Genomic DNA, 15735 nt, shown 5'->3' with positions numbered 1-15735 from the left:
GGTTTTCATGCGTTATTATAGAATCTAATTAAGCCAATAATTCAGTTCACCTGCTAAATACAAGCTTAAAGGGCAAGTTCAGTGATTACATGTTTTCACATTTGTTTACTTACCTTGAAAGCTCATGATCAAAATATGTAAAATTGCTGAAATATCGCTATGAGTTTTAAATCTTTCTAACCAAAACGGTCTGTGTTCCGATATCCAAACAGTCATACTACTTAGAATGAAGCAATGTATTGGGCTGGAGATGCATTCTAAGTCGTACGCTAGCATGGACACGTCGTACGCTAGCATGGACACGTCGTACGCTAGCATGGACAAGTCGTACGCTAGCATGGACAAGTCGTACGCTAGCATGGACAAGTCGTACGCTAGCATGGACAAGTCGTACGCTAGCATGGACAAGTCGTACGCTAGCATGGACAATGGAACATAACCTCTGTCTTCTTTCTGATCTCCAGCAAACAACTCAATGATTTATACCATCAAATTAATGAATAAAAAGGCAAAGGTCAAAATGACTAGGCTAATGAAATCAATATCTCTTATTGCCCTTCATAGCAGCGTTCTCCCAAATGCAACACAGCTGGGAGAGAAGATGAGTCTGCTAATAGACAGAATAACAAACAAATGACACAATGACTAGTGGAGTTCGGCCTTTGAAGTAGGGGGTAACAGGGATGGCCTTCTGGGCATGGCATTTCAACAACCTCCCAGAGGGATGGCCATCTGGGCATTTCAACAACCTCCTAGAGGGATGGCCATCTGGGCATGGGCATTCAACATCTCCTTCCAAAACAAGTCACAGTGATATAAGGCAGACCTCCTGCCTGTCCTTTCCAGGTCCTGTCTACACTCCACCACAGCCGGCTGGTAGTATATAGAGTGAGGGTAGTTTATAAATACCACACCCACGGGGGATGTGTGGGTGGTGAGGGACTCCATGCTACTTAAGACCATGGGTTTAGTAGGAAGAAAAAGTTTTGAAACATTTCAAGTTATTACCTCCAGGAATGTGGAGGGAGGGTCAAGTGGAGTCAACTAGGGGGAAGGGAGGATGTTCTCACAGCATCAAATGTCCCCCCCTTAACTCTAGCCATGTGAGTGGCCAGGTCTAGGATGGCTCTCCCTGGCATGTGGAACAATTCCTAGCCTTTTGTGTGTGTGTGAGGGAGAGCTAAAGAGAGAGAGAGAGAGAGGGCTAAAGAGAGAGTGAGAGAGAGAGGGCTAAAGAGAGAGTGAGAGAGAGAGAGAGAGAGAGCCAGAGAGAGAGAGCTATAGAGAGAGAGAGAGCTAGAGAGAGAGAGAGAGAGAGAGAGCTAGAGAGAGAGAGAGCTAGAGAGAGAGAGAGAGAGCTAGAGAGAGAGAGAGAGAGAGAGCTATATATAGAGAGAGAGCTATATATAGAGAGCGAGCTAAAGAGCGAGAGTGAGAGAGAGCTAGAGAGAGAGAGCTAGAGAGAGAGAGCTAGAGAGAGAGAGAGCTAAAGAGCGAGAGAGCTAAAGAGCGAGAGAGAGAGCTAAAGATAGAGTGAGAGAAAGAAAAAGGGAGCGAGAGAGATGTCCCCCGGTGCAGGCCGGGTGTGTGGAAATAGACCCGGGGCTCAGAGGCTATAATGGTTTATTGAACAGTTCTCTGACTTGACCCAGCATTTCTAGGAGCTCAGGGTCCATTTAATTTTAGCAGCTGTGTGGGTCTGTGACGGAATACATTTTGTCATTGACTACATGTATTCTATTTGTAATAGTGACGAATCCTAAATCTACATCCAGAGTACTCATCAAATGGCTCAGACACACCAGTAGGACTGTCACACGGGTGGCTACTTAGCAACTCTGAACAGTTTCGGTAGCCAATCTCGTGTTCACACAGCAATGACCTTGAAGTCGTCAGCCACTCAGTTAAAATACTCCAAACCAGAAGGTGGCAGTAGTGTTTGACAATGCATGTCTGTCTGTTGCTTGGTGGTCGGAGAGCCTGTTCCTGGAGAGCTACCCTCCTGTAGGCTGTGATTCTCCTTTTTTACACACTCTGTTAATACAACAAAAACTAGACTACGGTACCTCCTCCAACGCGATAAACTAGACCCCATCATTCCCTCTCTACATGCAGAGGATGCTGACCAATCACAAATGGTTTCTCTCACTCTCTGCATGGCATGCTGTCCCATTACAAGTGTCCCCGCTAAGAGTGAGCAGTTAGATACTGGTGAGGAGAGAACAGCTATACCACAGAGTGCTTGTCAGAAACATGAGTGCTGCTGGTGCTAACAAGACCTTTGATATAGTGCCAAAGAAGGGTGCATCTTCAGTGGTATGGCCAGTGGCATGTATTCATGGATGCTAAAGTGAGCCAGGCTTCCCCAAAAAATGTAACAAAGAAAAAAACATACAAAATGATTTACCTTTTATCTCTCTGGGTTTCATAAATATCCCTCAAATCGCAAGACTGAATGTATCTCACCGGAGAAAGCATCCCATCGAACGAAAGAGCGCCCCTCTGTCTCAGTATGTGTAGCCCATCTATCTGATGCTGTCTGGTCAAAAAGAGTATGACATTGTTACCGCCCGTAGCGTGCCTAAACTGAGTGAACGCTGCTATGAACGGTCCTGGCACAAGGGAAGGGAAGCCAGTTTGGATTTGGCTTCACACAAATCACATCAGAAGACAAATGTCATTGAATCGTTGCGTTGTTGTCCTCCGGTGGCTAGCCATTTAGCTAAAATCATCTCTTTCCTAAACTAGTCATGGATGGAGATAGGGAGTTTGACTTGTGGTTTTACTTCATTCTCTGTACTGGCCAATGATTATAACAACAATTCTGATTCAAACATAAATTCATACATTGTGCCCCTGGCCTGAAAGGATGGAAGTTTAAAATGTAGCTAGATGTATTATTCCACATCATATTCGGCTTACTTTGATTGGACTAAATCATTTGTTATCTTTTAGTTGTTACTGTATTAGACTAAGCATAGTTGACTAGATGATGTTGAAGTTGAAATGGTGTTGGATAATGTAGTCAGTGCTTGTTTTCTTTATGACCTGTGGTAACTTAATAGTTGTTATGTGGTCCAAAAATGTCAGAGACATTAACTTGCTTGGCCATGCTGTAGGTCATGTAACTGTTTGTTGTAACATATGATTGAACTAACAGGTTATAGAGCAAACAACGCAATTATCACAACACATAGGTTGTAATATGTATTTTTTCCACCTGGCTTGGCTTCCCTGGTGATTTTACCCACACACTGTTACTGAGTATGGCAGTATTTTGGCTATAGGCAAAGCGACCAAATGCAGGTGTTGTGCAAAAAGTGCCTCGGAGTTGTGGCGACGACACTACAAATGTATTCAATCATTTGAATATAAAACATGCCACAGACACATGGAAATCAGAGGCTATACCTATAACGTGACCAAAGACATGTCTCCTATCTACACAGTCAGCAAAGACAGCTTCAAGAAGATGATAAACAAGCTGACAGGAGATACACGATTCCATCTTGCAGATATTTCTCCCAAGTCGCCATCCCAACACTATAACAAAACGAAGGGAGAAGTTGAAACATTGCGTTGAATGAGTGGACCAGACTACAATGTTTTGGACACTGGCTGCACCTTGCAACTGGTAGGTTAAGGCACTTTGACTTATAATTCCATTATAATAATGATTGAACTTACTTCTACACAATCATAAGCTTCCTATTCCATCTGCAGCCTATGGCTGCCTGAATTAAAAATGAACTTAATTTAAGAAATCATATGCCTAATGATAAAATAAACTCAATGTTATGAATTAATTAATAAGTACTGTGCTTATAGCACACTATATTTTGATAATCATGTTAAACATTTGTCTGTTAATATGTAGGTGTAATAATGGTATCATATACAGCCTATAACAATGTTGGAAAGTATTTCACTCGGTTAGCTGCGGTATCTATTCAGAATATGATCTCATTTTAGAAGTGTCAGTTGTTTTAACTATGTCTGATGGAATTAACAAGTTTACACTCACGTGTTTAAAAGCTGCAATTCATAAATTGCAATTTATGCCCCCCCCCCCCCCCCCCAAATATCACAATTAGATATTTTGTCCAAATCCTGCAGCCCTACTAGTTACTGTAACTGCGCTAAAGTTGCTACTGTTGTAGAAAACCCTTGTTGATACTAGCCAGATGGCCACAGCTATATTCCAATACAGCAATTCCAAGATGGCGTCGTCCTCCCTTTACTTTTTGTATTTTTTTGTATACATTTCAATTTATTTTTCAATCTCTTTTATATTTTAAAATTAAATCTACCTCCCGGTAACCCGCTATTTTGTTTTTAGACATTATAGCCAAAACCTCCATCAGTTGCTAGCCATCAGAAGCTAAGCAGCTAATTTGCTACTAGCTATTTAGTCAATGTTAGCCACTGCTAGCGGCCTTTACCCTCTGCATAGGCACCAGACGTTTTTTAGCCTGGTTAACACCTGTCAGCCTCGGACTGTTTTCTCCACTACAACGCCGTATTCCTGCCGTAAACCCTGGACCATTACTCCTAATCATCAAAGCTAGCTAGCTGCCACCGAGTGACCCAGCCCCGAAGCTAGCCCTGAGCCAGGCGCATCTCCCAGCTAGCAAACTAAATTCCTACAACTACAATACCTCTTCCGCCATCTGGCCCGGTCCCTTTGTCGCCACGGCACCCCGCCGTACCACCACAACTGGTCCCGCAGACGTAATTCCATCCACTGTGCCCAGCGTCGGCGCAGATGCTTCTACTTACCCCCGGCCTGCTAACTTTAGACGCCGTGTCTCCCTCGTACTAGCGTAGCAACGACTACCCCGCAGCTTCCCTTTTTCCATCTATTGCTGTTCACTGGACCCTATGATCACTTGGCTACATAGCTGATGCCTGCTGGACTGTTCATATCACGGTACTCCACGTTGTTTATCTGTCGGCCCCGAACTCAGGCCTTGTGTGTAGTTAACCAATCCTCTGCCCATTTATCGCCATTTTACCTGTTGTTTTCTTAGCTGATTAGCTGCTTTTGTCTTACCCGTTGTTGTCTTAGCTAGCTCTCCCAATCAACACCTGTGATTTCTTTATGCCTCGCTATATGTCTCTCTCTGTCACGCCCTGGTCTTAGTATTTTGTGTTTTCTTTATTATTTTGGTCAGGCCAGGGTGTGACATGGGTTATTTTATGTGATGTGTTTTGTCTTGGGGTTTTTGTAGGTCATGGGATTGTGGTTAGTGGGGTTGTCTAGAATAGTCTATGGCTGCCTGGAGTGGTTCTCAATCAGAGGCAGGTGTTTATCGTTGTCTCTGTTTGGGAACCATATTTAGGCAGCCATATTCTTTGAGTGTTTCGTGGGTGATTGTTCCTGTCTTAGTGTTTGTTTGCACCAGATAAGGCTGTTTAGGTTTTCATGTTATGTTTATTGTTTTGTATTGTTCGTGTATCATCTTCATTAAAGATGTATCGAATTAACCACGCTGCATTTTGGTCCTCCTCTCCTTCACCGGAAGAAAACCGTAACACTCTCAAATGTCAATATGCCTTCTATACTGTTGTTTAGGATAGTTATCATTGTTTAAGTTCAGTAGAGCCCCTAGTCCCACTCTACATGCCTCAGATTCCTCCTTTGTTCCACCTCCCACACATGCGGTGACCTCACCCAGTATAACCAGCACGTCCAGAGATGCAACCTCTCTTATCATCACTCAGTGCCTGGGCTTACCTCCACTGTACCCGCACCCCACCATACCCCCTGTCTGCATATTATGCCCTGAATCTATTCTACCACGCCCAGATATCTGCTCCTTTTATTCTCTGTCCCCAACGCACTAGACGACCAGTCTTGATAGTCTATAGCTGTATCCTCATCCTACTCCTCCTCTGTTCCTCAGGAGATGTGGGGGTTAACCCAGGCCCTGCGTGTCCCCAGGCACTCTCATTTGTTGACTTCTGTAAATGAAAAAGTCTTGGGTTTCATGCATGTTAACATCAGAAGCCTCCACCCTAAGTTTGTTTTACTCACTGCTTTAGCACACAGTCGAGGATGCCTGGTCATTCTTTAAAAGTAATTTCCTCACCATCTTATATAAGCATGCCCCTTTCAAAAAATGTAGAACTGAGAACAAATATAGCCCTTGGTTCACTCCAGACCTGACTTCCCTTGACCAGCACAAAAACATCCTGTGGCAGACTGCAATAGATCTCCCTCACTAGCTTTAAGAACCAGCTGTCAGAGCAGCTCACAGATCACTGCACCTGTTCATAGCCCATCTGTATACAGCCCACCTATCTACCTCATCCCCATACTGTATTTATTTATTTTGCTCTTTTTGCACCACAGTATCTCTACTTGCACATCCATCTTTTGCACATCTACCATTCCAGTGTTTAATTGCCATATTGTAATTACTTCACCACCATGGCCTATTTATTGCCTTAACTCCCTTATTTGACCTAATTTGCACTCACTGTATATAGACTTTGTTTTCTTTTTTTCTACTGTATTATTGACTGTATGTTTTGTTCATTCCATGTGTAACCCTGTGTTGTTGTATGTGTCGAACTGCTATGCTTTATCTTGGCCAGGTCGCAGTTGCAAATGAGAACTTGTTCTCAACTAGCTTACCTGGTTAAATAAAGTAATAGCATCGGATAGACCCCGCGATATGCAACTGTTCAGGGAAGTCAGGAATCAATACACGCAGTCAGTCAGGAAGGCAAAGGCTAGCTTTTTCAAACTGAAATTTGCATCCTGTAGCTCTAACTCCAAAAAGTTTTGGGACACAGTAAAGTCCATGGACAACAAGAGCACCTCCTCCCAGCTGCCCACTGCACTGAGGCTAGGTAACACAGTCCCCACCGATAAATCCATGATAATCAAAGATTTCAATAAGCATTTCTCTATGGCTGGCCATGCTTTCCTCCTGGCTACCCCGGCCAACAGCTACGCACCCCCCGCAGCTACTTGCCCGAGCCCCCCCAGCTTCTCCTTCACCCAAATCCAGATAGCAGATGTTCTGAAAGAGCTGCAAAACCTGGACCCGTACAAATCAGCTGGGCTAGACAATCTGGACCCGCTCTTTCTAAAATTATCCGCCGCCATTGTTGCAACCCCTATTACCAGTCTGTTCAACCTCTCTTTCGTAACGTCCGAGATCCTAAAAGATTGGAAAGCTGCTGCGGTCATCCCCCTCTTCAAAAAGGGGTGACACTCTGAATCCAAACTGTAATACACCTATATCCAACCTGCCCTGCCTCTCTAAAGTCTTCAAAAGCCAAGTTAATAAACAGATCACTGACCATCTCGAATCCCACTGTACCTTCTCCGCTGAGCAATCCGGTTTTCGAGCTGGTCATGGGTGCACCTCAGCCACGCTCAAGGTACTAAACGATATCATAGCCGCCATCGATAAAAGACAGTACTGTGCAGCCGTCTTCATCGACCTGGCCAAGGCTTCTTTTTGTTTTTAATTGACTTTTCTGCTATTTTGCACACCAGTTTCACTACTTGTACATCCTCTGCTCATCTATCACTCCAGAGTTAATCTGATACATTGTAATTACTTTGGCCTATTTATTGCCTTACCACTTCACGCCATTTGCACACACACACACACACACACAAACACACACACACACACACACGTACGTTACGGTCGTCGTAAGGAGGAGACCAAGGCGCAGGTTTTCATCAAGGATCTCTCTGTACATTGCTCCGTTCATCTTTGCCTCGATACTGACTAGTCTCCCAGTCCCTGCCTCTGAAAAACATCCCCACAGCATGATGCTGCCACCACCATGCGTCACCGTAGGGATGATGCCAGGTTTCCTACAGATGTGATGCTTGGCATTTATGCCAAAGAGTTTAATCTTGGTTTCATCAGACCAGAGAATCTTGTTTCTCATTGTCTGAGAGTCCTTTAGGTGCCTTTTGGCAAACTCCAAGAGGGCTGTCATGTGCCTTTTACTGAGGAGTGGCTTCTGTCTGGCCACTCTACCATAAAAGCCTGATTGGTGGAGTGCTGCAGAGATTGTTGTCCTTCTGCAAAGTTCTCCTATCTCCACAGAGTAATTCTAGAGCTCTGTCAGAGTGATCGTCGGGTTCTTGGTCACCTCCCTAGCCAAGGCCCTTCTCCGCCGATTTCTCAGTTTGGCCAGCTCTAAGAAGACTCTTAGTGATTCCAAAATTCTTCCAATAAGAATGATGGAGGCCACTGTGTTCTTGGGGACCTTCAATGCAACAGAAATGCTTTGGTCCCCTTCCCCAGATATGTACCTCGACACAATCCGGTCTCTGAGCTCTACGGACAAATCCTTTCATCTCATAGCTTGGTTTTTGCTCTGACATGCACTGTCAACTGTGGGAACTTATATAGACACGTGTATGCCTTTCCAAATCATGTCCAATCAATTGAATTTACCACAGGTGGACTGCACTCAAGTTGTAGAAACATCAAGGATGATCAATGGAAACAGGATGCACCTGAGCTCAATTCCCAGTCTCTTAGCAAAGGGTTTGAATACTTATGTAAATAAGGTTTTTATGTTTTTTGCTTTTAATGTTTTCGCTTTGTCATTATGGGGTATTGTGTGTAGACGGATGAGGAAATTGTTTTATTTAATGTATTTTAGAATAAGGCACGTATCAAAATGTGGAAAAAGTGAAGGGGTCTGAATACTTTTCCGAAGGCACTGTAACTAGCTAGCAAGATGGCCAACAATTTCACCTTCCATCATCGCATACATTTTTAGCTAGCAGGCTAACATTAGCTAAATGGTTAGCATGATTTACTAGCTAGCTAGCTGCTGTGCTAGCTAGGTAAAGTAAAATACACTGCATTTTTTATTTTACCTTTATTTAACTAGGCAAGTCCGTTAAGAACAAATTCTTACTTACAATAACAGCCTAGGAACAGTGGGTTAACTGCCTTGTTCATGGGCAGAATGCAGATTTTTACCTTGTCAGCTCTGGGATTCGATCTAGCAACCTTTCGGTTACTGGCCCAACGCTAGAACCCCTAGGCTACCTGCCGCCCCGCATTGACTCTCGGCAGCCAGCTACGGGCAGCTGCTTCATGGAAATCCATTGCGATTTAATCATAATATTACTGCAGTGGCCAGATAGCTAGCTTGGTAAAGCATTTAGTATTGTGTGCGCAATGTGCTGCACTTACCGCCCCATTTGTTTCATATAAAGTCTGTGTGACTGCCTGTTAACAAGCTAGCGTTAGCTAGCTAACTAATAAGCTAGGGCACATTATCAAAGCTAACAAACAGAAAAATATTTGAGCGGAAAACTCCTTAGCTATATGTAAAAGATGTAAAGACTTGTTCTAGAAAAAATAAAATGTATTATGCAGCTTTATAGTTTTATAATTCTGATGAAAAGGTGGGTGGTTTAGATCGGAAAAAGTGCCCTCTTCCTTTTTCTTGTCACTCCCCCACGTGGAGGTTGAAGTGCTCTCTGATTGGCTCAAAGTCAGGTTGTCGGCCACTGCCGAGCATTGCGATTCTAAAAGTAGAAAGGTCAGGTTCGTCGGTACGCAGCAGGTACGTCTATCGGCAGTCAGATTCTCTGTGCGTTTCATGCTTTAGGATTTGACCCTTAAAGTTTTATCGCTAGTTTTATCACATTTCCATCTCAAACCTCCTTCCAGGCCTGTCTGTACATTTTGACTGAATGTAAGATGAATATATAAAACAAATACAGGGACAAGCGGACTGGTAAACTTACTCAGGAGACACAGGTCTCATTGAAACATGTATTCCTGCTTGTTTTCCTCACAAACGATGAGTGCCAGCGACTACATCAAAACAAGCGTAAACAAACAGGAAATAGTACTGTGTGGTCAGGGTGGGTTATCTCCATGCTCAATGCCAGGATGTGCTTTCAGCTTCCTGAGGTGTGGTGCTCTGCAGCGGGGGCCAGCATGACTCATTTTTAGGCCTTCTACAGAGACTTGTTCAGTAAGGCACAGGATAGCAAAACATTAGCAAAACATTTTGCGGTCTTATTGGACAAGTTCAGATAGCAGTACATCCCAGTTTCACTTTTCAACAAAACGTTGTCAGCCAACTAATGTAGACACTAGCCTGTTTTGGTATCATCCAGTGCCCTCATATCACTAAATTGAATCAGCTGATAGCCTACCACTCTTGTGATTTAAAGGGATAGTTTGAGATTTTGGCAGTCAGATGAACTCATGGATACAATGTATAGGTCTCTGCGTGCTGTTAGAAGGAAGTTGAAGGTAGTTTCTGGGGCGATTTCTAAATATCTTTTTAAAATCACAATCACAATCAGTTGGGTATCCTTAGTGATATGAGAGCACTGGATGAAACAAAAACAGGTTAGTGTTTAGGCTAGTTGGGTGAAAATGTTTTGATAAAGAATGAAACGGATGTACTGCTATCTGAACTTGTCCAATAAGAACAAAGATTTTAGTGTTGTGAAATGTTTTGCTATGCTGTACCTTACTGAACAGGACCCAGTTCTGTAGGGCTAAAAATTAGGCATGCTGGTCCCCAAACAATGACAAAGTCTAAGGGATCAGCAAGCATTGGCTTAATTGCCAAAATCCCAAACTATTCCTTTAACTAAGTCAGGTGGATTGAGGGATAATTGATTAATTGATCACAATAAACATGTATTATCATTGTAAAAAAAACAATTTAGGAATGGTTGAATAAGAGAGGCTTAGCATAGCTGGAATAGCAACTAGCCGATAGTGTAAAATACAATGCCCATATTTGGATCCATGACAGTCCTAGATTACGATCTAGTGAGCGCACACTATTGGTCTATTGTGAGGGTTTCAATGGGCCTTCCTCTCACAGTGACTCATGACAACCCAAAATAACAACACAATTATTCCATTAAGCAGGTAATTTTGGATGTGTCGTCATTTTCACACAAGACCATTAGGTTGCGTCACTCTCAAATAGCCTAATGTGGTTTCTTCTCCATATCTCCATCATCAGCAGATACACAATGATTGAAACCTATAGTGGATACCTAGCATGCTACCACTTAGCACCTCATTGGTTCAGAGGGGTTGGGTTAAATGCGGAAGACACATTTCAGTTGAATACATTCAGTTGGACAACTGACTAGGTATCCCCCTTTCCCTTAAGCATGCTAGCTGTTACCATCAACTTCCAGTCATTGCTCTAATACTAGTTAGCAACTTCCTTCAAACTGCACACAGAAACATAAAAATTGTATCCAGGAGTTCATCTGACTGGGCAAGTAGATAAAATGGCTTCATTGCCAAAATCCTGACGTGTCCCTTTACAAATGGAAGAAGATTTATAGGCATATCCATATCCAATAGCTTCCTCTGATATACTGTCTAGTAGCTTCCATTATTGTGTAGCTACTAAGGTCATAGTCTATATCATCATATGTGCTGGGTGTACCACAACAACCTGCCAATCCCTTTATTTGCAGTATGCTGATGTAGATAAAGTATGGGTTTGTTATCAATGTCTGTGGAGCACATGACACTTTTTCTTACAACCAAACACTCAAGAGTAGATTCTCTGGGGACTCTATGTAGAAGTGCTGATCTAGGATCAGGTCTTATTCATTGTGATTGAAAAGGCAAAACTGATCCTAAATCAGTCCTCCTACTCAGACACATACAGGCCCAGATTTGAGACAGTCGGACTATGGAGTTAGCTAGCTAATCTGTTTCTTCCTTAATTTCATAATGACCTAATATGCCTAACAATCTGCCTACACATAATCTGTTTATTCCAAACCTGTTAAATCCACTCATGGGAGTTATGGGGGAGGGATTGAAAGAGATTATAAGAGTGTGTAGGTCTACTGATTTGACTTGTTGAATCCAAAACTGAGGTGTAATCCTAAACCATTTCCTCAAGTTAAAGCATCACATCTGTGACCTGAAATAGACATGGAATGAGGGGAATGGATAGTGAGTACATGTTCATCTAGAAAAGCATGTTCATCCAGTCTAGACATTTTTCTGTGAATTATTTTAAAACGCTTCATTGGTTAGCAAATTAAGTGTGCCACCAAAAAATAAAAATGCCTGACTGTATTATAAGTAAATTATAGTCGAGATGTTATAGACACCTACTAAGCATGTTTTTTTTAATGATCCAAAACCCTGGAAATACCATAGATTCAGGGCATTAGGCCACTGCCTGAGGCTAAGGGGTGTGTGCTGAGGTTAAGTCAAATGAATGCACTGATAACACGCTAGAACAAAAACCTAGTGACTCCCCTATCCCCTGACATCAGCTAACAAAGAGCTGCATCCACACAAGGTTGCTTTCTGAGAGATCTGCGGTCCATTCCTTGATAGGTCAAGTTCTAAAATGGCCGCCAGCCAGGTGGTCACAAGGGGCTTGTCCAAGCAGAGGAGGTTGCTAGCTGTCAGGGAGACAAACATGGGTGGTTGCTCACCTCTTGTACTTATTTAACACTTGAGCCTACTACAGGTTGACTTAGCAAATAGGCCAACTCTTGGAGCCAGATTTTCAGATCTGTGTCCCATACACCTGATGCAACGAAGTGCAATCTTCCCTCTAGTATGAGGGGAGAGCAAGATGATGGGAACCTTATTGCTTCAGGCTCTGTTCAATCTAAATCACTATAGTTGTATAGGATGATAGCAAAACATTTGTCCTTCCATGTGACGGTAGTGTACTGTACTGGACTAAATTATTGACATGTGCTTTACACACCCACAAGATGTTATAAGAGTGAATTAACTCTGGGGGCAAAATCCCTGAATAGCCAAGATAAAGAGGAAAAATTACTACCACCATCTAATAGATTAGATGGACGTTTGACTGATCAGCTACTCATAGATTGATGATATGCTACTGTAAATCCATGCTGCTCCTCTCTCTTGACAGTTATGTTGTCCTGTTGTTAAAAACTTACCAGTAAACTCTCCAAGTTTAACGCTGACTTCGGGTCTCTGATCAGCGATTCCAACTTTTTCAGCCGGGTGTCCAGCCTCTTCTCCGCTCCGGATGACATGATGGCAATTTAGTCAATCCAGGTCCGACAATGGCATGTGATGGTAACCTTAAATGTCACGACAACAATTTAGTCAATACATGCGGTGTCCCTTTAACACTGTAGGGCAGCGCTCGCTATTTTGCTGCTGGTTGGCTGAACGATAAACTGATAACGCCGCTGAACAAGCGTTGTTTTGACGGTATAAATTGGTTAATAATTTATTGCCAGTTTTCGCTGCATATTATTCGACATTAAAGAATTGCCGACAGAATATCCCACTTAAAACGGACTCATCCAGATCCCAGGTTAGGCGCGCTGTTCCAAATCGTGGTGTCTGTCTCAAACTCCTGAACTCCGCAAGCATGACTCGTGTATTTTGTCTCTGTAAATGTCAAGTTTCTTCATTGAAACGGGTTCACCGAGAACTTCTATTCGGTGTCTTCACCAGTCACATACATTCAGTCCTCTGAACAACCCAGAACATCGTTACCCACAAGCACTCAGTGAAACAGGAATTCCTCTCCTCTTATCTCATTGATCTCTTTTACAGTCACAGCCCGAGCTCGCCACAACTTCCAGTATTTTTGGAATGCTGATGTCGCCATGTAACTCGCCTGTGAGTCTTCTCTGACTAACCTATACATAGCCGATGACACAATTGCGGTGCAAGCTAATTATTATAGTCACTATCTTATTGGTGACTATAATAATAGTCTTTAGTAGCTATTGGCTTTAGACTACTGGATCAGCTCGTTCTCATAAAGACCGAGGTGAAGTTGGTTTTATATTCACACATTCGGACATTCAACAGACATTCGCCAAAAACCATTTACAAATTTAGAAATCAATAACTAATTCACCGTTTGTCATAGAATCATCAAACTAGATAGGATTGATTATATAAATGTACAGCATACTTTTCCAACATTTGTTTTGAATACAAATTTCAGTTTTGATTTGATAGAAATACATACAATCTATCAAATGCAATTTAAAGCTGTATAAATCAATAACTAATTCACCGTTTGTCACAGAAACATCAAACTAGGTATTATTTATTCTATGAATGTCTAGCATACTTTTACAACCTTTGTTTTGAATACAAATTCCAGTTTTGATTTGATAGAAATACATAACCTTTATGGACTTGGTATACAGTTGAAGTCGGGAAAATTACATACACTTAAGTTGGAGTCATTAAACTCGTTTTTCAACCCCTCCGCAAATTTCTTGTTAACAAATGATAGTTTTGGCAAGTCGGTTAGGACATCTACTTTGTGCATGACACAAGTAAGTTTTCCAACAATTGTTTACAGACATATTATTTCACTTCTAATTCACTGTATCACAATTCCAGTGGGTCAGAAGATTACATACACTTTTTTATTTTATTTATTTTATTTCACCTTTATTTAAAAAGGTAGGCTAGTTGAGAATAAGTTCTCATTTACAACTGCGACCTGGCCAAGATAAAGCAAAGCAGTGCAACACAAACAACAACACAGAGTTACACCTGGAATAAACAAACATGCAGTCAATAATACAATATAAAAAGTATATATACAGTGAGTGTAAATTAGGTAGGATAAGGGAGGTAAGACAATAAATAGGCCATGGTGGCAAAGTAATTAGAATATAGTAATTAAACACTGGAATGGTAGATGTGCAGAAGATGAATGTGCAAGTAGAGATACTGGGGTGCAAAGGAGCAAGATAAATAAATAAATACAGTATGGGGATGAGGTAGTTGGATGGGCTATATACAGACGGGCTATGTACAGGTGCAGTGATCTGTGAGCTGCTCTGACAGCTGGTGCTTAAAGCTAGTGAGGGAGATATGAGTCTCCAGCTTAAGTGAATTTTGCAGTTTGTTCCAGTCATGGGCAGTAGAGAACTGGAAGGAAAGGCGGCAAAAGGAAGAATTGGCTTTGGGGGTGACCAGTGACATACCTGCTGGAGCGCGTGCTACAGGTGGGTGCTGCTATGGTGACCAGGGAGCTGAGATAAGGCGGGGCTTTACCAAGCAGAGACTTGTAAATGGCCTGGAGCCAGTTGGTTTGGCGACGAGTATGAAGCAATCGCCAGCCAACAAGAGATTACAGGTTGCAGTGGTGGGTAGTATATGGGGCTTTGGTGACAAAACGGATGGCACTGTGATAGACTGCATCCAATTTGTTGAGTAGAGTGTTGGAGGCTATTTTGTAAATGACATCGCCGAAGTCGAGGATCGGTAGGATGGTCAGTTTTACGAGGATTTGTTTGGCAGCATTAGTGAAGGATGCTTTGTTGCAAAATAGGACTCCGATTCTAGATTTAATTTTGGATTGGAGATGCTTAATGTGAGTCTGGAAGGAGAGTATTGTATGGCGTTGAAGCTCGTTTGTTTACACAGTGTCCAAAGAAGGGCCAGATGTATACAGAATGGTATCGTCTGCGTAGAGATGGATCAGAGAATCACCAGCAGCTAGAGCGACATCATTAATATATACAGAGAAAAGAGTCGGCCCGAGATTTGAACCCTGTGGCACCCCCATAGAGACTGCCAGAGGTCCGGACAACATGCCCTCCGATTTGACACACTGAACTCTATCAGAGAGGTAGTTGGTGAACCAGGCGAGGCAGTCATTTGAGAAACTAAGGCAGTTGAGTCTGCCGATAAGAATGTGGTGATTGACATAGTCAAAAGCCTTGTCCAGGTCGATGAAGACGGCTGCACAGCAATG

General features: G+C 42.5%; 1 protein-coding gene across 8 annotated transcripts in view; it reads right to left on the bottom strand.

Annotated features, from left to right (window-relative positions):
- LOC110529374 (rho-associated protein kinase 2) overlaps positions 1-13779 on the bottom strand; it is a 72710-nt gene extending 58931 nt beyond the window's left edge. For all 8 annotated transcript variants that reach the window (XR_005052775.2, XR_016497594.1, XM_036984757.2 and 5 more), the window contains exon 1: positions 12932-13779. Coding sequence is in view for 6 of the 8 variants with exons in the window: in XM_036984757.2 (XP_036840652.2) it covers positions 12932-13030 (99 nt within the window). In the remaining 2 variants the exon portion in view is untranslated. The remainder of the gene's footprint in view (positions 1-12931) is intronic.
- Between the last annotated feature and the right edge of the window lie 1956 nt (positions 13780-15735).

Source organism: Oncorhynchus mykiss, chromosome 8, assembly GCF_057628025.1.
Source record: "Oncorhynchus mykiss isolate SJ-2025 chromosome 8, ASM5762802v1, whole genome shotgun sequence".
NCBI lineage: Eukaryota > Metazoa > Chordata > Actinopteri > Salmoniformes > Salmonidae > Oncorhynchus > Oncorhynchus mykiss.
This window is presented reverse-complemented; position numbering and strand designations above follow the sequence as displayed.